The 26204-nt window shown below is 40.8% G+C and overlaps 2 protein-coding genes across 6 annotated transcripts in view; both read right to left on the reverse strand.

Annotated features, from left to right (window-relative positions):
* The window catches only part of LOC101162765 (transcription factor COE1), a 55752-nt gene extending 41891 nt beyond the window's left edge, over positions 1 to 13861 (reverse strand). For 2 of the 4 annotated variants that reach the window (XM_004073412.4, XM_011480366.3), the window contains exons 1-6: positions 12197 to 13859; positions 11333 to 11489; positions 10318 to 10381; positions 9730 to 9785; positions 8492 to 8565; positions 7125 to 7193 (exon numbers count right to left, since the gene is read on the reverse strand). In XM_004073412.4, coding sequence (XP_004073460.1) covers positions 7125 to 7193; positions 8492 to 8565; positions 9730 to 9785; positions 10318 to 10381; positions 11333 to 11489; positions 12197 to 12330 — 554 coding nt within the window. In that variant the 5' untranslated portion in view covers positions 12331 to 13859. Of the gene's footprint in view, positions 1 to 7124; positions 7194 to 8491; positions 8566 to 9729; positions 9786 to 10317; positions 10382 to 11332; positions 11490 to 12196 lie in introns of all 4 variants that reach the window. The other 2 variants (XM_011480367.3, XM_020706706.2) reach the window with 2 other exon arrangements.
* Positions 13862 to 18946: 5085 nt separating this feature from the next.
* il12b (interleukin 12B) lies at positions 18947 to 22267 on the reverse strand. Of its 2 annotated transcripts, XM_020706380.2 has the most exons (8): positions 20835 to 22267; positions 20465 to 20752; positions 20264 to 20369; positions 19824 to 20065; positions 19718 to 19731; positions 19559 to 19624; positions 19348 to 19469; positions 18947 to 19087 (listed from the first exon to the last, which is right to left on the reverse strand). In XM_020706380.2, exons 1-8 carry the CDS (start codon positions 20920 to 20922, stop codon positions 19039 to 19041), a joined length of 975 nt encoding a protein of 324 aa, XP_020562039.1. In that variant the 5' UTR covers positions 20923 to 22267; the 3' UTR covers positions 18947 to 19038. The 2 variants fall into 2 exon arrangements, with proteins under 2 accessions (XP_020562039.1, XP_004073574.1); XM_004073526.4 differs by having other exon boundaries at positions 19559 to 19731.
* Positions 22268 to 26204: the final 3937 nt, after the last annotated feature.

Consider the following 26204-nt stretch of genomic DNA (forward strand, 5'->3'; position numbering starts at 1 on the left):
AAAGATAAATGGGCTCATATATTTCTTATTTTCCCACTAACAACCGGTTGCCCTTTACCCGTCGTTTCTCACCAACAACTGCAAGCTTTCTTTCCCCAGACTAATGCAGGACAGCAAGTCATTAAACTGGGTTCCAGAGACAAGAAAGTACCGCTGAAAGCACCTTTATTCAGATGCAGCTCCTGAGGTTGAAAGTAAAGTTCAGCATTAAGAAAAGCAAAAACAAAAACTGAATGATCTCATGAATCCAGGCATGAACATGATTGTTGATGCTTTTGTAACCTGATCTCTTAACGCCATCTGTGTCTTCCATGCATTGCTTCCATGTAGCGAAAAGGCTAAAAACTTGATGTAGCTTCTCCCACATGTGCCGGGTGAGTCTGGTTTGTGAACACATTTTTGGACAAGCATTGAGCATTGAATTTGACGCACGTCAAAAGAGCCAGCTGATACAAATTTGACAAGGGATTTGCATTCAGGCTTGGTGGATTTGTTCAGAATAGTTGCACTTTTCTGCCAAAAGTGTGTCTCATGCTCTGGTACGACTTATATGTTTTTTTCTCCTTTTTTTAATTCATCTTTAGCTCCTTTGACTTATGCTTCGGTGCAACTTATGCTCTGGAAACTACAGTAATCAGTAAACAATAAATCACGGGTGATGGCAGCGATCAGGGCAGCTTGAGGCTATACTGCTGGGTGACACACGGGCTCAGCCAACTATGAGAGGAGGCCTGAGTATCCTTCACAGACAGGGGCTGGTGTGTCTATTCAATTAAGAGCAGCAACAACAGGCAGCCATGTAACACATTGGCTGTGAGAGAGCACTTAGTGGGCTGTGTGCTAGACTGTCCACACACATCAGAGCAGTGAGACAACAAAGCCTTGCCACACACACATAGCCACACACGTCTGAATGTATAGCATCACACCAAGAGGCACACACTCGTGCTCTTCATGCCTCATTTGAAAAGCAAATTGAGCGCATCTTCCAGGGCAAGTCACGGACTAAATCCTGGAAAACGTTCCTCTTTCCTCCCTTGCTCACAGCACCCCGCACGCTGACACACGAGGCTTTTCGTTCGGTAAATATATCTCAATTCTGTTTAACCCCGGTTCTATCTCTATCTCCCCAGCCTGTAATTTCCAACACCAAAAATGTCTCAAATAGCTCTTAGAGAAGTAGGACGCTACTCATTTGGGTCAGCCCTGGCCAACCTAAACCCCTCATTCTGGGAGAGAACAAACACTAACACAAAAGGCGGAGAAGAGAACGGAGGACAGCAGCCAGGTCAAGCAGGGAAATCAAGCAATAATGACAAAGCAGTTTGGGGAGAAAATACAGCTATTGCAGTGCTATTTACAGGTTCTCCAGTCAAAAGAAGAAAAAAAAGGATTGAGGAATCTCCTTATGTCCTATAGTCTAAATCCTTTCATAGTAATTGTTTTGGTAAAATCGTGCTTTTTTATTTTGTAACCTAATAAACTCACTGTTACCTGTATTCAGCTGTAGAGCATCAACCTAACCAAAAGAATGAAGCAGCTTTACTCAGTTTACTGGAGGAAACAAAAGTTAAGAATTAAAAAAAAAATTGGGGTATAACAATTAATCAACTAAATCGATGAATTGATTTTTATTCTTACAATCCAACCAAAACCTAAGGCAAGCTATGGCGGCTCCACTGCTGAACACTGGCACCTACCTTCACCAGAGGCAAGGTGGGGTTCAGGGTCTTGCCCAAGGACACTTCGACACATGTGCAAAGCGGGAATCAAACACCATTTGAATTGAGACACGGTAGGCTTAGATACTATAAGATAAAAATGACCAAGTACGTCACAGCGGACAACACATATGTGAGGTCAGCAAAAAAATTATCAAGCCATCATTTCAGTCCAATGGCTTTGTATGGTCATATGTCTTTGCAAAATTCAGTGTGGTACAAACTTCACCTGCACTGTTCAGTACCCAGGAATTTTTCTCGAAGCCACAATGGTTGAATTTTTTGGCTAGATTTTTACTGGATGGATTTAAGGTCAGAGAATCGGATCATTCAAAATGAACTAATATCGGCAACCACAAAACATGATAGGAATTGTTTTGTTGTTAAAATGAACCGTTACACAACTAACATATGCGCACATTTCCAGTGCATTTTTTACACACAAGAAAAATCTCGCTAATTCAGTACTATTGACAAATAAAAACTAAAGCAAGGTATAAACACACTAGAAATAATAGGGAGCTATTATTTTTTTGGGAGGTGTCCTTAAATGAAATGGAGCTAGTTGCTGGGGGTGAGAGGGCTAAAGAAAGTAGCAAAGCTGCTTTAGAGGCTCCTTGACCTCCAAACTCCCCTGCTGTCAATCAACACAGCCGTCCGTCCCCTGGGGCACGCTTTCCTCCTACGCTGGGGGGGGGGGAACCACCGCAGGGAAAAAAAAAAAAGAACACAGCCAAACAGATGCAGAAAGCTCCAGGTCAGCTTGCCTCTATGCGCATATATGAAACAATTTTTTGCACACCTGTGGATTCTTTTAACTTGGCATGCGTATGTCTGCTTACGCATTTGCGTGCCGTGTAGGAGTTTATCTGGGAATGAGAACAGCATCTATATCTGTGTTTGTGTGTGCTTTTAAAATGTGTGTGAGGCAGATTTGTGAGGCAGCTAGCACCTGAGGGAGAGGAGTCCTGCCTGCATATCGATGAGCCAGCAACTCTGCCTATTTGCCCCTGAACCCCACACAAACACCACAGCTCAGGGCCAGACCTTTTCAAAGCCTCCCAAAACATCTAATCCATCTGCCCCCCTCTCACCAAAATGAAACAAGGTATAAAAAAACCCCCACTCAATCCAAAAAAACCAGTGGTTTTAAAATCTACACTGTTCCCATATTGTCGCCAATCAAAAATGTGGAAGCAACTGCTAACACTAAGAAAAAGTAATGTCACACAAAGGGCATCATGACTTAATGTCATACTTCTTTGTCTTGGAGGGAAATGTCAGGCCATTGATAGAGGGTCAAAAACAAAACAAATAAAAAATGGCGTGTCAAAAACATAGAGGAAAATGTGACTAAAATGCAAAAAGCGAAAGAGACAAAAATATCCATGTGTCACCAGAAAGAGCCTTGCAAATGTAGGATGGCTGCACTGTAAGCGTTCACCTTCCCACAAATGTGACAGTTACGAAAGTGAAACTAAACTACAGGGACGGAAGGTGCTGCCAGTAAACCACATTAACATCAAATGCAAATGAGGAAGAGGCTAATGGCTGGACAGGTGCCGACTGGGCCCTTTAAATGACACACACACATATTTGGAGGCACAGGCGCGCACACACACTCACACAGATGAGTTGGATGAATTAAACATGGGTGGGCTCTGCTTGGGGGTTGGCATGGCTGACACAAAGTCAATGGCATACATTATTCACAAGTGAACGTTAGCCTAGCCAAGGCAACACATGACCTCTGACCCCGGGAAGTGCATCCAAACACAACAACGGAACAATAATAGGGTCCCCCACATCATACACTGTGACAAACAGACAAACTTGTAGATACTCTGTTGTAATACTGCTCAACTATCAGCTGAGAGGTGAACCAAAACCTGGTCTAAATGTGCAAACTACCCACCGTGAAGCCGAGAGTCTGTCTGTTCCACAGGCTAATAGAACAGGAAGCCATCAGCCATGACATCACCCTCCCCGGGAGGAGCACTTCCTGCCCGACATTCTTCACTCAAGACGCTCACACACACACACACACTCGTCAGGAAATGGCCTCTATCAACACACACATTCGCTCCTGGGAAAATAACCAACACTGATGCGGATACACAAGCAAAGACGCGCATGCAAGGAAATGGGGAACATGAACAGCGAGCTGCAGGAGTGTGTGCAAATCCAAACAGCTAAATGCATACACTCAAAGACAGCAACAAACGTGAAATAACAGTCTGTGCAGGTCAAGCACAGACAGCACTGCCCCACCTAGATAGAAACAAGAGATCATTGGCTATGAAGGCCTTAGCAGTGGATGCTTATCTCTAGAAACAGTTCTTCTGTTGCTCCTCTAGAGAGGCTCTCCCTGCCTGGGGGAGGCCCTGAAGTCAGCTTATGGGAGTTGGATGAGTAGGAAAGAGCCACAGGACACAGGTGGTAGGAGGCAAGAGAGGACACATGGTGCTGGAGGGGCAGTCATACCCCCAAAGAGAATGGGTTTGTTTTACTCCAATTTGATGATTTTGATTGTCAGAATCACTGAACAGACATTTTTCAAACAGCTAATTTGTTTATGTTGCATTGTGTTGATGTGAAGACTGGGAAAAAAACCAGACAATATGATGTAAGATTAAACAAAAAAAAGTTTTAAAATCATTTGCACATTTATTATTTAAGAACTGCCACTTTCTATATATGCTTTTCTAATCTCTTACCATCCACATCTTCCTGTAAAGCACAGAAGATTGCTTGAAAGAATCAAAGCTGCTGTCTGATCATTTCTGGAAAGACTTTTTTTTATGAGAACATAAAATCACTTTTTTTTTATGTTCAACAGACATTGTTTTCTGAATAATTTTTTAGTAAAATTTAGTAAAATATTAAAGCAAAGTTTTAAAAAGTTTGTTAGTGGCTCTTTTTCTATAAAACTAGAAAAATATATGATTATTTTTTTATCTGGATTTCATTTCTCTTTTGGTTATTAAAAATGCAGAGTAGCCTAAACCAAAGACAAATTTAACAAAATGAAAGACATCGTATAGTCCCACACAGAAATTAAATAAATTGCAGATGATTAGACATGTTGCTTATAAATTAACCCAATGACAACCAGAAAACTAGAGAAAAACTTAAAGATCCAGGAGGTTTTGCATTTATTACTGCGTCTTAAAAGGTAGTCAAAATGTTCTTTCTCTCCTGAAAGTGTTGCTCAAGCCTACATTTCTAAGAACTCATCACCAGCTATGTATGATTTATAAAATAAAGCTGGTTTTATCCATTACAGATTAGAGAAAGTTCAAAGACAGGACTCTTAAGTGGAGGCTACTCCCAAAACAAGGTGGTTTGTGGCAAGTTTTGTCAGAGTGCAAGCATACCCTGAACGGATTCACCTCCTAGCAGAGGTGTTGTCACGTGGGTTTGCATTAATGCTAAAACCGAGTACAAAATGATCATTCTAACATGATGAAGAGGGAGCTCATAGAAAATCTTCTTGTCAGAGCACTGCCGATCCACAGTGTCAGATTTGTTCTCCTAACAATCAAATAAGTTTCTCATTAGCTGACTTTATTTTCCCTCATTCCTGCAGTTTTGCTGCAGTGGCCTGTTTTTCCCATGTTAACGAGAGCGAGCTAATTAGGCAATCAGACCCATTACTCTTCCAGAAGAGTTAGAGCTAGCCCAGCTAATTAGGGCTGTAAAATCTAATCATCTCTGCGAAACAGCAGAGGGCTAACGAGCCCTTATTTAACGAACTAAATAACTTCAAGGGTGGAGAAGGGCTGCTGATGGTATTTCTTTATGAATTTGAAGGAGGGGAACTCGGGGTAATTGAGTCAGTTTCAGCCTCACAGTTGTTTGTTTGTTTATGAATCCCTGATTATTACAATTGCCAAGAATATATTGAAGCTAAATGAGCAAGCGTATTAACCCTCCTCCTCCTTATACCCATCCAGTTCCTCCTTGAGAAACTGCTAGCAGCCCCTCCTCAGCAGTTCTCCTCTCACCTGACCTATTTTCCTGTCCAGAAAGAGTGCTCGCTGGAGAGAAAAACAGAGATACTGCTGTTGTTTTCCCTCCTCCTGCTCTAATTTGTTGTTCGTTAATGCTGGCCTCACACCTGAGCCATTGGGCGTCGAGGGAATACCGCCAGCGAGCGACCAGATCACATGTTCTGTGTGGAAAAAGCTGCTCGCAGTGGAATCACTCCACTCCGCAGTGAAGCTCCAAGTGCGAACAGAAAGTTTGGGAGCCAAGAGAGCAGCCTAAGCAGGGGGAGTGGAGCACAAAGTAGCCAAATAAGAAACTCAACAAGTATGCGCACAGAAGTCGAATCAGAAATATGGCAGGGAGTGATGGGCAGGCTTGTTGTCTGGGTCCACGTGGTGGGGTGCAGCTGTCTCAGGGAGCGCTGAGGTGAGGCCTTCTGCTTCAGTGGAGCGGAACCAGGGTGGCGCACACAAACCGTGCACACTCACACACACAGGTAAAAAGCAGCTTTTTGACGGAGCAGTTGTGAGAACAGGACAGCTGCGCTTATCAGATGGCACAGGTCACTGCCTCATTACCACTCACACACAAATACACCCAATTGCGACAAATTCAAATCAGACATACTGTAAAAGAGTCTACGCTTTTCGTTTTAACTGCTGATCCAGAGCCGAGCTGCTCTTTTAGGAAAAAAAAAAAAATAAATCACCCCACTGTGTAAGGACTTTCCTTCAGTTCTTGGCGGGCCTTACTCTGTGCTCCCACATGTATGCCACACACGTTCATACAAACCAAGCCAAACAGTAAATCTACAGGGCTTCTCCCCCCACATCCAACAGACTTTAAATCACACCAGTCCCTGCACTGCTCAGAGGTAGTTTATGACAGTAGGAGAAAGGCGCACACTCGAGGAAGTACGTGTTGAAAGCAACTAACAAGCTTCAGCGCCAGTCCAAGAGTGGGATTTATTTACAGAAACACAAACACTCCAGACTGGAGCGGCAACCCAAACTGCTCATCAGTTAAGTCATCAGAACAACCACAATGCTGTTTGACCACACTTGAAGCGGAGCTCAACTGCTCTGTAAACGCTCCTCCACTTCACACACTTCACTTTGCACTGGAGTACAATTTACCAACATTTCACACGTTTTGCTTATACAGAGCATGATTGCAAAAAAAAAAAAAAACACCTTTTTTTTCTCTTATCAAATCACATGTTGAGAATTGCTTTTGTCAGTTGCTCTTGAGTGGATTAAATGAAACTGTGTCTCTTTTTTTCTTTCATTTTCCAGCAACATTTGGCAGTGTTTGTTGCGCAATCCGTGTTGACACATGTACAGTGCTGTGTTTGTGTTTGCAGTGACAGCACGATTTCACGTCAGCGGAGTTCAAAGGGCGAAGTTTGCCTACCTGTCGATGATGACAGGGTCTGATGGGGTCTCGTTCCTGTTGCCGCAGCTCTTCTTATCACAACACCGACTGCAGGGGGTGTGGGGGGGGGACAGAATCACACAGATAAAGGGGGAATCACCAAGATGTGAACAACAAGGCAGAGCAAGATAAGACACAACTCAAAGGGACAGAGGAAGTCAGATGAGCATTCAGGAAAGGGAAAACTGGAGTAAAAGGGCGTGAGACTTTTGTGGAGCAGCACTAAAATGGATTTCTGTTTAGCTTGGCGGGGTAAGACCAGGGCTCTTGAGCTGGATCAATGGGGCGATTTTAGGCAAACTTAAGAGCAGGGGAGCTCACACGGGGCTAGATGTATACTTGAATCAGCCTCCGGGGTTCAGGTTAGCTCCATTTCTGTCAGACATCACACAACCAGACATCTTATGTTCTCAATTTTTCCTCAGCAGTCGTCCCCTCCCTGTATCCTGCCTCCCTCTTTTCGCTCTTTCTCTCTTTCAGAAGTGGGTCACTGAGTGGTCCCACTGGACCTGGGGAGTGGTGCATGCTGGGTAGATGGGGGGTTGCATACTGATGTGACGAGTCCTCTTTGAATCGTTTGACTGCAGCACGGCGTAACAATGTGGTGTGTCCCGTTAAAAGCAAAAAAATACTTTCTCTGTTCTCCGAGAGTCTACCTGTGCGCTAGCTGTATGTGTGCAGGATGAGATGGAGACAGACAACAGAGGCCGACCCTCCCCCTGCTTTCTCCAGTCCCTCAGGATGAGTGGCTTGGAGAGCCAGATCAGATTTCTGATCTGAGCCGTTTCCTGCAGCATATGAAAACAAGTGGTCTAAATTGCCTTGTGTGATAACCAGGAAGTGGCTACACTCTGCCACCAGCCATTTTTCTGCATTCATCCATTTCTACTTGGCTGCTTCATGAGCGACTGTTGCATGCTGTGTGATGCTTTTATTGATTTGTAAATGTGCATGAGTTTCTCATGCTTGCTGCTTTTGACTGACCGTGTGTCTGTATTTGACGTGAAATCTGAGTCTGCCACCCCCGTGCACATAGCTCACTGTCAGGACACAGCAAACTGCATGTATTACACAGTCTGAGGAGGATGGGTTTGAGTAATGAGTTTTTCCCTTGTCCTAATTAGCTGAACATGAGAGGGATCCATACACACTCATATACACAAAAGCACACAACAGAAATAGGCCAGGGCCCATCTCCCCAACCCACTTTGAAGGAAAATGATAACATTTCTTTTAGAATTTAGTCGCGTTCCTCGTCTCTTTGCCCCTTCACACCAGCAAAGACATCTCCAAAGTGTAAGAAAAGATTTAAAAAAAAAAACAAACAACAAATGGATTGGCCTTACCTGCACATGATCTCATGGGTCAGCAGAACCCGACACATCTCCGGATTTTTATCCTGGCCCTCATAAACAATTGCCTAAAGACAGAAGACAAAAAAAATAATAACAAAAACAAAGATTAAAATCATTCAAAGTTTGGATTTGATGTCATAGTAATTGGCAAGAAGAGATGAGGCTGAAGAAAAAAAAAAAGAATGTTCTTTTCATCTGGGGGAAATGTTTATCTCTCTGGCAAACGTGTGTGCCGTGGGAATCCAGTCTTCCTAAACAGGAACGCTCTGTTCTGACAGAGACAGTAAGAGGGAAAACTGTTTGTGTGAGCGCTGCTGCATGTACATATGTGTTTGTGCATGTGTGCGTGTTTATATGCAGTGTACAGTGAGCAGTTGGACTGCCAGACTGGAGTATAGTGCACCATCTGGTCCACACAGCACGCCGTCCAAAACTCTAGTCTGGTTACCCCTCCAACCCCTCTCAACATGCTCTCCAGGGCTTGATCACCCTGCACTCGCATGCTGACAAACATGCGAGCACAAACGCCGCGGCACGATCAACATCACCTCCTTCTACATTTTTTTTTCCCCCCACTTCGGAGGCATTCTAAGTCTCCTCCAGCCAAATGGCACTTCAGGCAGAATTGGCAAAACAAAAGGGCTGATATCAAAACAGCGTCGAGAGGGGGCCTACTTTCCTCATTGTCTAATTCATCCTCACAAAGAATTCCCTCAGTGTGCGCCAGCTAACATGTGCTGCTCTGTATTTCTTTGTGTGATTGAATTGGCCATAACACACTCCTCTGTTTCACATTGAGGAAATGAGGGTCAAGGTCCTCAAAGAGTGAGCTGGCATGCATCACTGTCTCTCTGGAACACACAACTGCTTATGCACCTCGACCAAATATTCACACACTTACACACAACATGTTTAGAAAACACACACGCCTCGTCCTCACTTCCTGCCTGCTTTGGAGCATATAAAGACACATGTCCTCTACTTTTCTGGGGCTCTGTAAATGTATTCCATAGGTAAGACAGGTTGTTTATCAAGCTGTGCTGTGCTGTGCTGAAGTTGAGGGTCTCAGACACAGGCATGCAGCAGAGGCCAAAATGGATGGAGGGGGGGGGGTGGAGGAGAAAAGGGGAGAGTTGTGGTGGTTGGATGTGAGGTCAAAAATTCAAGATCTACAGGACAGCCGAACCAAAGCGGACTTGAATTGTGCAAGTTCGATGCAGGAAATCTACCTGTTTAGTCATGGAGTCAATGAGCCGAACATACAAGTCCTGCTCTGTCCGGATCCCTGCGGAGAGAGAAACTTGTCAAAATGAAGTTTCGCCTTACATGTGGGAGAAACCGTGACCCAAGCAGGTATCTTTCACATCAAGTGTTCACAGTGATTTCCCCCATGAGCCACTTCATGAGCTCTTTCAGTCCGGACTGTCATTGAGAACTTTCAGAATTAGTCCTTCAATGATGGTTTGACTTATTTTTTAACCTAATAGGCACATACTTTAACAGATTCCATAAAACTTTCATTTAAAAAAATAAAATAACAGTTCAAAATAACAAATACTAGTCAAATGTATGAGTTCTTAAAGTGCTTTTGGATCAAATAGAAAGGAAATACAATTTATTAGAAATCATAGTAACACTAAGAAAATAATAACAATTTTTTTTTTTCAAAGCTCCATAAACGATTTTATCAAAAAGACAAAGCTTTTAATTGAAAAAGAGAGTCTAAAAATAGCACATTTCCAGAGTAGTTCCTTTATTTAATGCTCTCCTTTACGTTATTGTTACTGTTGCATAAATTATGTGGAATTCAAACTCACCGTTACTGTAGAGGAGCTGGAGTCTGTAATGGATCCCATTGTTGGTCTTTTCCCCAGTCGTTTCCTATGAAAATTAAACCAAAACGGACGGAGTCAGAACGAGAAAAGCATCTCCTCGTGGGACCCGTCACTGCTGCAGAAAATCTGTGCAGAACTAACATGACTCACAGGCTTTGATCTCATTCACATTTACTTTTCTCCATATACACAATAAATAGTTAAAAAAACCAACAACATTAGTTTAAATTTTTGTTTTATTTTATTTTGAAAATTTGCAAAAGTTGGCTACAAGAAATACACTTTGACTCAACTTGCACTTTTCCCTTATTCATTTTTAAATTTAACAAACATTTTTATCAACAAATCTTTAAAAAAATCAATAACAAATATATATATATATATATATATATATATATATATATATATATATATATATATATATATATATATATATATATATATATATATATATATATATAAATATACACACACACAAATAAAATACACACCTTTTTATGCTTGTCCAGATTTTTCTTTTTATTCCCTTATAGCGCAACTATAAGCATTTTATGTTTGCTAAAAAAATAATATTTGGTGGCATACTTTCAAGTTGGACGTCGAGGTTAACAGCCAGAAGAAAAAAAGTCAGTGTGAAGAAAAAAAGTTTTCAAAATATAAGAAATAAAATGAATTAAAATGGTTTTTATTTTTTTAGACAATATGACACGTTTTAACTTAAATAAAACTGTTTTATGACAATAACTCATTTTTCAGACAACCTCCTAAAATCCCAGCCTTCAGGATAAATTGATCCCTGCTGTTCGTCTGCCTGCTTTGTTCACACACGTCGGGTAATTTATCACTTTGACTGATCAGGTCCTTGCTGCGCGTCAGGCACCGGTCGATGTTCCGCTCACGCGCACATTTTGGTAAAAAGGATTGCTTTATTCCATTAGCTTGTACTCGAAAAATAATTAAAGATAAAAACAACAACAACTTAAAGTTGTGAACTCACCTTTTCTTTTTCCACAAAGTCTACAAAGGTGGTCCTCTCTATTTCCACGGGCTGACCCTGTCTGTCGTATAAAGCCAGGACGAAGTGGAAGAAGTTGGACTTGCGGAGGTTGGAGGGCGGCTGCTTCTCAAAGTGTGCCCGAGCGAGACCCACTCCGCTGCGGATGCAAGCACAGCAGCAGCCACAGCGACGGCAATTAAAAGGAATTCATCACAGAACGCTCAAATAGATTTCACATTTTCCCCTGGTTTTAGTTTCTGTCCGCTCTGGAAATTAGCTACAAATAAAAAAAGGAGGCGCACAAGCACTGATATTTCATCTAATTAAATTTATACAAATAATACATTACAGCAGCTCATAAAATTCTAAATTATTCCGTCTGAAGTGCAGTCATTATCCAACAAACGCTCAAAGACAGTTTCACTATGTTTTAATTTTAAACTTCTTCAAATGGATTACAAGGAAGAAAGTCTCCTTTTTGGTTTTCAGAAATTTGGAAAGTGAAGCGACACATTTAGTTTTAATCCCAAACTGCTGCAAGTTGCTGAAAAACTCCAAACTCGCAGGTACTTTTTTTTTTTTTACGCAGGAACTCAATGATTAAAACCTGCAGAAAAGCCTCGAGTACTTTGCCCCAGCTGGAAGCTGAGAAGTCACTTTTGGCCAGAGAAGTTTTCATGCTCCTTTTTTAACTTAGACACAAGCCGGAGCTGCCGGTGGGACCAGGGGGTTATCCCAACACTGCGTCCTCAAGGGACGCGCGCCGCCCCATGTGGATGGATCCGCCGCTCCGCACACCGAACCTGCGCTTTTCCCCCCCATCATCGCAGTGTGAGCGCAGCGCAAACACCGCCTCGGGCTCACCTTTGGGCGGCTGTGTTGGCGTCCAGCACTCCGGCGCCCTGCATCCATGTCCGAACCGCGTTCATGCCGGCCACCATGGGCTCTTCTTTCATACTACTCCCGCTCCTCTGGATGCTCTCGTGGATGCCAAACATCAAAACGCACCTTTGCGCTCTCTCTGTTTTTTTCTCTCTCTCTCTCTTCTATGTGTCTCTATCCTCCTCTCCTGGGTTCCCTCCTTTTCTCTCTTTCGCTCCCTCCCCCGGCCTCCCCTTCTCCTGCGACTGTTTGATCGCGCTGTCACCGGAGCAAAGTGGTGCGGTCTATTTCACTTGGTGTTTAGACGCACGCGTGCCTCTCAAAGTAAACAAAAGATGTGACATGCAGAAGGGGAAAAAGGGGAGCTGTCAGCATCCGGGGCTACAGCAGCGTCTCATGTCAGCGACTCCACAAGAATAAGAAGGGGAGGCAGCAGATATGAAGAAGAGCAACGATAAAAGGGGAAGCGCGGGGAGGCAGAGTTGACGACAGTCCCTCGGATCAAGGTGCAGCTGACAAAAACACTAGGAAACTGTCAATTTCTGCTTGAAACAGTCCACTGCTTGAAGATAAACCACGATGAGGCGTCTCTCGTCCTCTGCTGCTTCTATTTACAAAGTCTTCCTCTCAGCTTGGATGAATGAAACGGAAGATTACGCGCAATTAAGAGGCGGTCCTGGGTAACAGCGGCTTGTCAGCTCCTGCGAGTGTGCTTTGCACTCTTTTCTTCCCTGAGGAATCACTTTGGACCATCTCTGGGATGCCAAACAGAAGAAAAAGTACCGGAGCAGGGGGCGTGGTCTTCACGGCCAACAGGAACGCCCTCAAGCGCGGCTAATGACGCGGACAATCAGCTGCCCACCAACCCCGACCAGCGCGCTGCTCGCTGTCCCCGCCTTGTCCCGCCCCAGCCACTTTGCTGGAAGACGCGCACAGACTGCGCGCGCACGTGGAAGTGTGTGCGCCCTTCTTTGCGCGCGTTAACGGCCTTTAGAGAAGGCGATTAACGCAGTTATTGACTAGAAAAACCAACTCAAGGGAGGACATTCGTTTGAATCCAGCGAGGCTGCATGTTTTCGGAAAGATTTGCAACAGAGAAACATTGAGAGCGTAACTAGACATCAATTGAACTATTAAAAAATGCAAGAATGAAGAGGAATTGTTTTAATTTCGTTTGATTTTAGTTTCTGAAAAGAATAGAGGAAACTTTTAGAAAAACAGTTTATTTCAAATTTAATAATGTTTGAAGTTTCAAACTAATTTACAATCTACAAAAATAACAATTGAACTGTTTTAAATATGAAAACTTTTTCTTTTCAGGAAAAAAAGCAATCCTTCCAAACATTTTAAAAGAAATCTGGTGTGTTTACTAAGAAGAGCCAAATCAAGTGTGCGGAGCAAGCGCTCATTCAGAGTATCAACTATGGCAGATTATGAGTTTAAGAAAGTTTCAGCTCACCAAGAAGCCTGGCAGCCGTTGCGCATGTTTGTCAGCTACAGCCCGCTGCTTGAAAATCAGCTTTAATTAGATGCATTACATAAATCTTGGGGGATTGGACACTGAATCCAACACAAAATCTGAATTTGGAGATTTACAATCCAAAACAATCTAATGAAATAGCAAAAAGGAAAACAAAATCAAGTAGAAAATAAAAGAAAGAAAAACGGTAGTGGCCTATTTACATGAGTGCTCTCATGAGAAGTGAAACTGCACAGGACGCGCGCATGCATGAGCAGTAAAGGCAGCTTGCAGAGTAGGAGCTCTTCTGTCCCCATCAGTCTTGGCCTCCCTTCAGTCATTACAGCGACATCTGAATGTTAAAGTTCCTTTCTTCTCAACTCATATGTTCACTGCGCGCTGTTTGGTTAATTATCATGAAAAAAAGCAGGAACAAAATCGTGTTTTGTCTTCTTCCAAAAGATTTGTTTATCATAAAATGCTGACAAGTTGAACAAATTAATAATTGAAGAAAAAAGGTCAGCTTAGATATTTTAAAGTCTTGTACAAGAATGTGTTGCGTAATTAATAAATATTGTGCAAAGTCATTTTTTTGCGTCAACGTGGATGTTAATAATATTCACAGAGAAGTCAGTGTGCCGGGCTTGAAAAAGGCGCACATTTTAAAACTCCAACAATCACATTATTTTGAGATTTTCGTAGTTAAAAATTGGTGCAAAGAGGAAATAAAAGTGGGAACTACATCGTTTGCAAACCAAAAAAAGTGATCAGAAAAGGTTGGTGCAGATGCAAAACGTCTTTTATGCTGCCAGACTTGCGCTCTCGGCCGGACGCAGGCGCGCACATGAGTCCAGAGGTATCCTTCAGCACCTTAGTTTGATTGCAGCCGTGCTCCATCTCCGCGATCTGTCTGCCTGCGGTCGGCATGTTGGCTGGCGTGATCACTAGAGGCCTTTGGGGGTGTGATATATATATACCTCCCGGAACACTCACATACATGCAAGGTTAGCCCAAATATCGTGTCTGTGTGTCCCAAAACAGACATGTCAGAAGGCGCTTGAAGCCCCAACCATGTTAATACTGGGATCTATTAACTCCATGGCACCCAGATACAAGGTTTGTAAAATATCTTTGATCATTACGCCCACGCAGAATGCGCATTCCATTTCAACCATGTGAAGGTGAGCTTCAATGAGGATATAATAGGCATGTGCAAGTGTCCACGCTATTCAAATTCCCTCCATTAAAGGTGTGTCATGTATTTTAAAGTGACTGACCGCCTCCGTTCCAGATGTTCCTCTTTTTCAAATGAAACTGCATGGCAGACAAAACAGAAATTCCATAAAATAATTAGACTTCTTAATTTCAAAAGAGAGAATTAGTGGGTTGAACATAAAGAGGAGTTAAAAGCATTCCTTTTAAAAATAGATGTATTTATTAATTTAGAAGATTGTTTAAATTAAACATTTACTGTTCTATGTGTTATTTAATTTAAAAAAGTTATTATGTTTGATCTCCATCTGCATAATTGCAAATCCTTTTATTTTTCCTTTTGGAGCTTCTCATACAATTGAAAAGCACAATGCTGCCATCTAGCGGACAGAAAGACACATTAAAATAAAATTAAAAAAAACAGTTAAAACAGTAAAAATATTGATGATATTTAGCAACAGCATAATCAGTACAATAGATCAGTGGGGTGAAGTGAGGTGGGTGAAACTGTTTGACCAAAGATTTAAAACACTATGAATTTAATTTGACTCAGTAAATAATTTTAAACATCATCAAATACAATATTTGTGTGTGTTTAACACTTTTCTGGTCTTCACAGGGAGGGATTCTTATATCAATCTAGTAACAGCAATTTGTGGCTAGTGAACCATTCCGGTTGAACCCTGCCTTCAACTAGAAGTGGCTAGGATAGGCTCCAGGAACCCTGAAAATGGTAAATGGTGTGTTTAGCGCTATACCACCTTCTTAGAAGGCCCAAACTGTTTTACAGTCACAGTCCCATTTACCAATTCACACACTAATGGCCGTTCTGCTGCCGAACAATGGCACTAACCTATAACCACCAGGAGCAATGTGGGGTTCAGGGTCTTGCCTTATGACACTGTGACACATGGGCAGGCCGGGAACTGAACCTGCAGTCTTAGAACATGGATAGATGGACAATTAAAAAAAAAAAAAAAAAACTGCAGGGAGAAGATTTATAAAAGTGGGAGACATTCCTTCAATGATATTGTATACAAGTCAGGTTGTTCTTTTTTCTTAACTGATCATCAGGCAGAAATTTAACAGCTTGGATTGAGGCTAAAGCATCATGAATCATCGTAGCCTGAAATCAAATCAGAATGTTTCATTGTTGACACCTTTGACAAATCTTTTATCCATCACACTAAAATCTACATTACACACACAACACAAAAAAGATGCACACTTTTGTGGATAAATCACTTGATTTTTTTCCCCAATAAAAATTGCCTTTCCATTTTACAAGTTCCGCAAATGCTTTGAACATTCAGCTGTCAGACAAAAAACTGGCAAAAGAAAAAACAAATCTGGGGTGAATTTTTTTGGAACAGTGGAACCTGGATATTTGAGGTAAACAAGGTTGAGAAGTTAGCTTCTATTTAGTAAGCGAGTTTTAAAGTGAACATTATTCTAAATCTGTCCAGAAGCTTCTTTGTCCAGAAAAGAACAGATATTTTACCAAAGTCATTTAAGTTTAGTCTGTTTAGTTAAAGTTTAGTATTGTCCTATTGAATTCTATGCATTTATGATCCTTTTGATTGTATTTTCACCTTACAATTACTGGTACGAAGCCCATTGAGACAACTGGTGTTGTGAATTTGGGCTATATAAATACAATTGAATTGAATTGAAACAAGTTTGCATTTGATTTCCTTAAGTGTTTTTTTTTTTGTTTACCCCTTTATTCCTGTAATAAAGATTTTTGTGACTATCTAGGAAAAAATGTCAGAAGAGTCCATGAACAGCGCTGAGTAACACTTAAATCAAGTATTTATATCATCAAAAGGTTACGTCTGAAACCAAAACTTCTGAAGCTACTCAGTGAAAGTTGCTAAAAAAAAAAGGAAGACAAAAAGTATTTCTCCGTGATGAACTTTAGTTTTCCCTGCAATGTTTATGGGTAAAGAAAGTTAAAGTTAAAGTTGAGAAATGTGTCACTTATCCTCATTGGTCTGCTGCCCTTGGAAAAGGTGACATCACCAAACATCATCTGCTTTTCAGCTTTTCATGACTGAGAAGTGAGGATCCCTTTAACCACAGCCTCCTGACAGACCTCGCCACTCATGAGTGCTCAGAAGACTGATCCACATTGTGTAGGTGTGATGCGTTCTCGTTTGGGTTTTTCGTCCATGTGACATGAAAAGATGGTCAAGAAGGTTGGTGTGTACATCTGTCATGTGTTGTGCTGGAATTTCAAGTTGATAAGATCTTCCTCCTTAAATGATGCAGTGGTAAAAGCGTTCCTAACTTCCATAAAAAAAACTCCACAATTGCAGTTTAAAGCACTTTTTTCAATATTTGGCAGTACACAAAACAAGGTTATTTATTCATTAAAATGATCATCATTTGTGACTGTGTACTTTTTAACACAAGATTTTAACATTTGTGTATACATTTTAAAAGTTAAATTCCTACAAATGTGTCGGGCATATTTGGTGACCAAATAAAGTTATTTTTTCTTGCTGCCACACGAAAAACTAAAAAAAGCCTACACTTTTATTCCCCTTTTGATGGGTATTAGGTAAACATTGTCTGAAAATAAATGAAATCAAACTTTATTTAAAAAACACTTTTATGCCCTGTGTGAACACAAAGTGCTTTACAAAATAATACTAAAAAATCTCACTGAAAAAGCAAAAGCAAAGGAAATCATTACACATACACCCACTAAAGAATACCCTCCACCTCCTGACCCCCTCACACCCACCATAGGGAAATATAAAATTACATATAAATAGACAGGATGGAGAGAAATCTGGTTCTATGCTGAAGTGAGGAAAATATACTGTTGAGATCTGTCCACACCAGAGTGTCGTAGACATTTATCTAATGTTTATGAAACTAACTTTTTATTCGTCTTCTTTTCCATTTTCTGACACAAACAAAAACACTGAAAAAGTCTGACATGTGGTGACAAAACACAAACACACACAAAAAAATGTACTGACTACAAAAATGTATATGCTCAAAATCGCATCTTTTAAGATACATAAGGTTACTCTCTCCAAGAAACGAGTATGTGGGAGACAAAAGACAAAAACCAGGGCAAATCTATTGTTTTTATAAGTTTAAATAAAAAAAAAAAACATGTTTATTTACTAAAAGTAGAAATGATAAAGTAGAATATAATCATTCTAATCCCGCATAAGACTTTGTTTGACATTTGATCCTAATGAAGCAATCGATTTGCGTTATTCCTTCAAAACGAAAAAATTGTTGTGAACCTTAATCTATATGATCAAATGAGGTAAGTGCTACAAATTCAGGCAGAACAAAAATAGCTAAAATCTTATAAAAACAACTAAACTAAGCACTAACCAATGCAGTGCAGTGACCCAGTTGTGCTCATGGCAAAACATGACTAAACAGGATAAAGTCAGACTTCTTTTCGACAGTTATAGTGAGATAAGAATATAATGTAGATGTCAGCAAGGACTCATTAATTGCTACCTATTTAAAGACTTATTGAAGCGTCTGACTGTATGGGCGAGAGCTTCCTCTGACTGGAGTGTTTGAGGAACTACGTCTAAGGTTAGTTTTCACTTTATACGTGTTGGGGATTGTGCAATCTCTTCCGTTACGCAACTGACCATGTGAATGTTTATCACATGTCATTGTATCTATAATTCCCTTTGAAATTCAATGCAGAGAAATGAAACAGATGAGTAAAAATAAAAATGTCATTGAAAATGTACAGCCTTTTGTTACTGAACACTAAAAATTCCACATATGCCGTGAGGGAAAATAGAAATATAGTTCAGCATTTACAGATGGGGTTTCAGCACTAACAAAAAAATATGCTTTGTTACCCGTCAAGGACTACTGTGTTCCTTCCAATATAAAATGGACTTATAAAGTGGCAAAAGTAAAATATAACTGTAGGAAAAATATGGTTAATTCAGCAATTTAGTTAATATTTCACTTTCAGTGATTTTGACTTATATCTGAAAACGTTCTTCACTAAAAATAGTAGACGAAGACTGCCCAGGCAGAAACAGAAACAGTGTTTGGTGTATTTAATGTATTTATTTATCTATACGTTAAATAAAAATGATTATATCAGCGAAGAAGCATACATGTAAAGTGGTGTGTCCATCGCTGCAGTCTTCTGTCATCCTTTTTTGTTGTGCTTCACTTTGTTCCTCCTGATCTTCTTCAGTCTGAGACAAACAAAAACATACATGATTTTTTTCTTAATTGCTTCTATATGTTATCTGCCAAAACAAGCCACAGAGTTTCACTAGAAACTGGGCAAAGACATACAAACAAGCAAACAAACTAAAAAAAAGAAAACTTCCAAGATGGATACAGGCAGGTACAGAAAGCAAAAGTAGCACATCAGCAAACCACAACAGTGGCAGGAAGCCACAGCTGCTATAGAGGTGTGTGGCATGCAACATGTGACATGTGTTTTACTAACGTTATGTGGCTCCAGTCGCTCCACTGAGAGTTGCAGAAAGCATCCTTTGCTCGGACGCACACAGCTTTAGTCCTGTGCTTCACTTTAAACTGACAGCCGTCTGTAGACTGGACTGTCAGGAGCTGGAAAGGTGAACACAACCCAACATCACCAAAGCGATCCAACGCTTTAAAATGTGTTTGTCTTGTCAGTATGTTTCGAAAGTTCTTACCTTTGATGGTTTTACAGCAGTGCACAAGTTCTCACACCTTCTGCATCGACCCTTGAGTTGTGCAATCTGGAAGGTTAGGGGGAAGTAGGAATGGGGTTTGCTCCAAGAGCTTGGGTAACTCCACTCAATCACTGTTGTGTTGACTCTGTCAATTCTCACCTTGTCGGGTTTCACTGTAGTGGGTGACAGAAAGGCTCACAGTGAGAGGAGGACACAGGAGGGGAAGTCAGCTGGTGGTGAGAAGTAATCCCGGCGGTCGTCTCACCTATTTCTGACATGAAAAAGAGTTTTGAGTAGCTCTCCAGTAGATAGTGCTCGGTCCTCACAAAGATGGTGACGTGGATCGGGTGGTGCTCTTCGGCATAGGGGCAGTGCTGCTCGTCCAAACAAGAGACCCCTCGTTCGTTGTCGTCCACAGAGCAGCTGACTTTACCATTAGCTGATAAGCAAACCCAGTGCTGGTCATTGGCATCCAGAGAACACTGGGTGCTATTGCTGCTAGAAAAGCTGCAGGGAGGAGACATTTTACTCAGAAGATGGAAAAAGGCCAAAAAAAGCCATTACAGCTGAACAAACAAATATATTTTGTTTTATGAAAAGAAGAATATCATAAACTTTAATCAGCTTGTTTCCTTTTGCAGAAGCTAAGTCACTGTGTACTGGTCATTAAAAGAGAGTGTGCACGTCAGCAGCCTGTGGATTTACCGCTCAGCAATGACGAATGCCACTTTGCCCACACGACTGCTGTGCCACGTCCAAGAGCAGTGGAACTCCCCACTGTAACTCTGAGCAGAGCAATTCAAGTAATCCTCTGACAAGAAAATACACACACACAAAAAATTTAAGCACCATAAATTTTACGTTATTTTAATATTAAAATGGCCTCTTTTTCCTCCAAGATTGTACCTTTTCCCCCTTTTACAAGAATCCTTCTGCTGTCTTGGTCCTCCTGATGAATCAGGAGCTCAGTATAATTGAGGAGTGAACCATCCTCGCTGTGACAGGTGTAGTTGCCCCCACCCAAACTTTCCACCAACTGCACCATGTACAGATTTCCTGTTTGTGGCTCCAGGGCTCCGTTCTTTTTCCAGAAGATTCCAAGACTTCGATTGTGTTCCCCCAAACGTTCTTCTGACAGCTCCAAACAGCTCAGAGGCTGCTGGCCCAAAGTGCCGTCCACCTCCACAACCAGAACTGGCAGATAACAGGGGTTAAAAGTGGGTCAGGAAAACTACGGAAGCTTGGAGCAGAGTAGCTTCAGAAACATTAAACGTACTGTTGGGCAGCAGAGTCCAGTGCTTCCTTGGGTTCTGACAACGGACGAGCAGAAATGCAGAGAGGAGGGAAAAAATGAGCAGCTTCATCAGCACAACAGAGATGGTTGAAGAGGAGTGGAAACTCTTAAAAAGAAAGCAAAAGAAGAGATAATTCAGAAGGAATTCATCTTGTTTAATGCACAGAGCACCACAAGCTATCCTGCGTGCCTAAAAAACATGTACAGTGGGGGTAGGAACAATAATTTAAAAATCCAAAAAAAAAAAAAAAAATCTGAAAAAAGTAACAAAATGTAAGACAATAGATATTTACGTACATGATCAAAGATCTCCAATATTCAAGAGTCTTATAAACCCTCTTAAAAACAAAAACGTTTTCTAATGAATAATAGGAAAAATAAAAGTTTTGAGTCTGGTTTGTAATTTCTAATCAATTAATGCTGAATAATGTTGAATAGGTCATCTTACCTAACTACACACTCCCAGGTTTATTCTCACTCCTGCTTTATGCTGAGCTTTATAAGCTTCAGAGACAAACTTCTATTTATCAAGAAAAAAAAGTCCAGAGGAACTTAACGTCCATGCTTTTTTTTCTTTCGAACTTTTTTTTTTCTTTTCTTACTCACTTCCACTTATTTGTGTCACTGACGCCTTTGTATCTCCCTCAAAATTGTCACCATGGCATTCATGTGCTAGCATCTCTGGGGTTTGTTGTGGTTTGATGGCTGTTCACGTTCATTCCGCTTTCATTGTTTTCTTTCAGAAAGGCAATGGATACCATCCTGAAGTTTATGTTCCCTTTCATCTGAACACACTGACCACATGACTCAGAATGTTAGTTGCGACCTGATGGCCTTGTTGTTCATGCAAAGCCACCTGAAAGTGTTGTGGCTCTTTGAATTTCCTCAGTTATACCTGGGTTTTTTTCGTCATGACAACAGAAATTCCATACTACTTTATTGCCGTAGACCTTGTACCTTGTTTAAATACACACATTTCACTCGTTATGCAAAGTAATAATGAAACTGAGTGATCAAGAGGTAAAGCGGTTTATGACAATAAGCTACACCAATAGGGTTTGTAGCAAATCTAAATGAAGGGCTCATTTCTTTTTACTCGTGGATAGAATTGTAACTCATACTACACACATTTGGGCAAAAAAAGATGTCTATGCAGTCACCTATTTTTAAGGTTGTCCCTCTAAAACAGAAAGAAAAAAATACTGTAATATTCATCATTGGTATTGATAAGGAACTAAGACACAGACTGTGAAGGAGAATCCAGAAAATTATATCGTACAATATGTAATATATAATTAATTTGTTTACTCATAAGGAATTGGTCCATACTGCTTCTATGTTTCTTTCTGTTGGGTGTGAGGGTTCGGGAAGGTTGCGGGCTTTCTGTGTGCTTTATCATTTTATTTTGACTTGCTTTAAAGACAACTGTTACATCCAAAAGGGAGATTCTGACACTAAGATAACCAGATATACCGTGATCCTGGAAACGGCTTGGTGGGAAAACGCCCCCCCCCCCCCCATTTTTTTTTTTTTTTTTTTCAAATAAGAACAAATGTTTTGGGCAGCCAAATGTTTCACAGTTTTTCTTGTTGCATCCCCATCCATATTCATAAACTTTGAACAGAAGGCTCACTGGAAAAAAATGAGTTCTGTTGTAAATCCTGTCAATAGTACAGTACTATTTCAAACATTTTAAATAATTTAGGAGCTAAAAAAAAAACGTAAAAGCAAATTGTGTAATTGTGTATTTCTTTTTTGAAAAGGCAACAAAAACCTTTTTTGGAGAGATGCAGAGCCCAAAAGGGGAAAATTTTCAGTTGTAAGAAAAACAAAAAAAGAAGAAATGGGAAATAAGTTACTGCAGGTGGTTGACGTAACCTAAGCTGTAAATGTCAACGAGAGAGGTAGATGAAAATATCGGACTTCAACGGTCCCCCTGCCAAAGGAGGATTGGGAGAACACCATGTGGTCAGATGAGACCAAAATAGAATAATTCATTCATTCATTCATTTTCTGTACCGCTTTGTCCCTTTCGGGGTCACGGGGCTGCCGGAGCCTATCCCGGCTACTTGGGCGTAGGCAGGGGATGCCCTGGACAGGTCGCCAGTCTGTCGCAGGGTAGAACATCCACAATCACACACCCATGCACTCTCACACTCACACCTATGGACAATTTAGAGTTGCCAATTAACCTATGAAGCATGTTTTTGAACAGTGGGAGGAAGCCGGAGATCCCGGAGAGAACCCACGCACACGAGAACATGCAAACTCCACACAGAAAGGTCCCCAATTGATGTATTTTTCATGTCCCCCAGCCAGGACTTGAACCAGGGGCCTTCTTGCTGTGAGGCAAGAGCGCTAACCACTGCGCCACCGTGCAGCCCAAAAATAGAATAATTAAAACATAAAATGTAAAAAAATAAAAAAATAAAAAGACCAAAAAGGTTTATTCATATTATCACCCTGGTTACCCGAAGATACATCTTTGCAAAATGACAGTCACTTATAGAAATTCTACTTGGATTTCACATTGTATCACATTTATTTCAGTATTTCTTGGTTTTGCGCAGGATCTCAGTGATATCAATGAAGACAAACTCGTCTACACACCACCATACAGAAGTATGAGATGGGATGGACACAACTTGTTTGTGGTCATGAGTAATTCTTTCCAAAAAACCTGAAACAAACCAGTTCACACACAATTCAATGAGCAACAAACAACTACATGCTAATGTAGTTCCTGAGAATCTATACCAAAAGTAAAACAACACAGGTTAACCAGGAAAAATATGATGGAAAGCACACTGAGCCCAACATAATGAAAATGTTAAAGGAATCAATAACTGCCGTCTTGTAAAGAGGAAACTACATTCAGGAAACTTTTTAGGATTTTTTTCAGTGGTAGGACAATGACCCCTTAGGTAGAATGGGAAATAATATATCATAGCTAATATGATCATGACTAAAACAAAGAATGATGTATGATCATTTAATGAACTAACACTGAAGTTGAACCAATTTTTAAATGAGTATAGAAAGAAGATGACAAATATAAGTAGACTTTAATGTTATATAAGAAACGATCTGTTGAAACCAGTGATTATGAATGTGCATTTTTAAATTACACTCAGTTGTGTTTGTTTTCAGTGTTTGTTAAAGTTCTGCTATGTATTCTACAATTTATTTAAAAAAAATGTTTTTGAGGTCTCTTCTTTCCCACATGTTAGGTCTCGTTGACAAAGTGATGCGGCGTGAACCCAGAAGATTAGAGGTGCCATCCATGGGCTGTTGCAGGTTTTGGGATGTGTCCTCTGAATTCTCGCACACATGCGGGATTTGGGGAACAAGACATTAGGAAAGGTGAAAATCTTTGGTTATTATCTTCTAAGGGTTCTACTGAATTGTGCCATCTTAAGAACTTAATTCAGACCGTAGAAGTGATCTAATGAAGAATGAAACTGATCAACTCTAAATGCGGTTATTGTGAAGGCTCTCCTTGCCTGTCCTAGTTTGACTTTGAACAGCCATGTTCCAATATATATATCTATATATATATAGATATATATCTATATATATATGTCTTGTCAGTGCCTTCCTCTGGTGCTGGTCCATATTGTGCTTCGCTGTCTGGCTGTTTACCCTTTAGTTTCCCTGCTCTGCAGCGCCTTCTGTTATCTTAATAAATCCCTTGTTCTTGGAACCTACTTCCTCCTGTCTCTGCAGTTAGGTCCTTCACCAATACACCCCCCCCAAAAAAACAGCCGGTTATGACTATCGTCTGGTAGCCCTGACCCCAATAGGTATGAAAGGCTTTGAGAGACTGGGCAAGGACCTGCAGAAAAATGAATTTTATCTTTATCTGCTCCTTGTGGACTACTCTCTATTCTGGTCCTGTTAAACATCAGTGCAGCCTTTGACACCGTCTACCATAGTATTTTACTCCAAAGATTACAGCATGACATAGGGATCAAAGGATCTGCCCTCTGGTGGTTTAAATCGTTTTTATTCGATAGGTTGTACTGGAATGTCATCTTGTCGGTATGCAAGTGTAAAAGCTGCGTTTATGACAATAAACTGGCCATCTTTTTATCTAGATAGCAGTTTGTTATTGTAAAGGGACACTCCTCCCATTGCACTCGAGTTAGCCATTGAGTCCCACAGGGCTCAGTGTCCCATCCCTTTTATGCTTTACATGCTACCCTTAGAAAACATAATCAGGAAACACAGCATTAATTTTCACTGCTATGCGGAAGATACGTAGTTGTATTTATCCATTAAACCTGACCAGAATGACCACGGACTGTAAACTGGATAGTTTCCCTTTTTCCAATCACATGCTGTTATTTTTTAAAGTCAATCTCTCTCTCTCCCAATCCAACATTCCCCGTACTATCCCCTTCAGTAAAATTAGGGACATCAACCTGGACCATTTTTGCTAACTTATCAACAGCCTCCCCCCACTAACAGTCTTTCCACTCCGGACGAACTACTTTCAGATTACAATTGACATAACACGTCATGTCTCATTTCCATGGAGGCAGAGCATTCATCAGCTCTAGAACTCCCTCCCCTCTGATTTACAAAATATGGAGACACTTCCTCCCTTCTCCAAACATCTTAAAACTTACCTTTTTCATCATGCATTCAGAACATGATATTTAAACTGCTGTTTTAACTGTTGACTTATTTGTGTTATTGTTGTGTTTTTATGCTTTTATTTATCTTTGTACTGTAAGGCGACCTTGAGTGTTAAGAAAGGCACCATATAAATACAATTTATTATTAATATTTTATTTTTACTTGCCAAAATTCACAAAGAACCACAGACCTGGACCATTCCCTCTGAAGTTCCTCCTGGATGACCAAAAGTATCTGATTGGAACAGTACCCCTTATCACATCTCACAATAGAAAATATTTTCAGGGCCCCCCCTCCACAAAGAATCCCAGCTATCTTAAAGACACCTACCTCTTCCTTGAAATAATCCGGCCTATAGCGGTCCCCAAAATCGCTTACCTCTTTACTTTAGATGTAGACAGCCTATTTACCAACATAAACACTCATTCAGGCCTACAAACCCTTCAAAACATTTTTCAAAACTATCCAGTTTGAACCCTAACCCAAGACACCAGACAAGGAATTATTACAACTCATAGAACTCTGCCTCAATAATAATGATTTTTTCTTTAACAACCATTATTTCCTCCAGATCCATGGGACAGCCATGGGCCAGAGATTTGCCCCCTCCTACGCAAATCTGTACATGAGTGAGTGGGAGCGAGAGACCCTGGCCAAATGCTCCCTAAAACCCACCCTTTTCCTCCATTATTTAGATGGCATTTTCGGTAT

Source organism: Oryzias latipes, chromosome 10, assembly GCF_002234675.1.
Source record: "Oryzias latipes chromosome 10, ASM223467v1".
Taxonomy (NCBI): Eukaryota; Metazoa; Chordata; class Actinopteri; order Beloniformes; family Adrianichthyidae; genus Oryzias; species Oryzias latipes.

Coding starts and splice junctions, on each gene's coding strand:
- il12b (XM_004073526.4), bottom strand. CDS start 20,922: ATGAAGCTGCTCATTTTTTCCCTCCTCTCTGCATTTCTGCTCGTCCGT. Junction 20,753..20,834: donor CTGGACTCTGCTGCCCAACA/GTACGTTTAATG, acceptor GTTATCTGCCAG/TTCTGGTTGTGGAGGTGGAC. Junction 20,066..20,263: donor GCATTCGTCATTGCTGAGCG/GTAAATCCACAG, acceptor TCCTCCCTGCAG/CTTTTCTAGCAGCAATAGCA.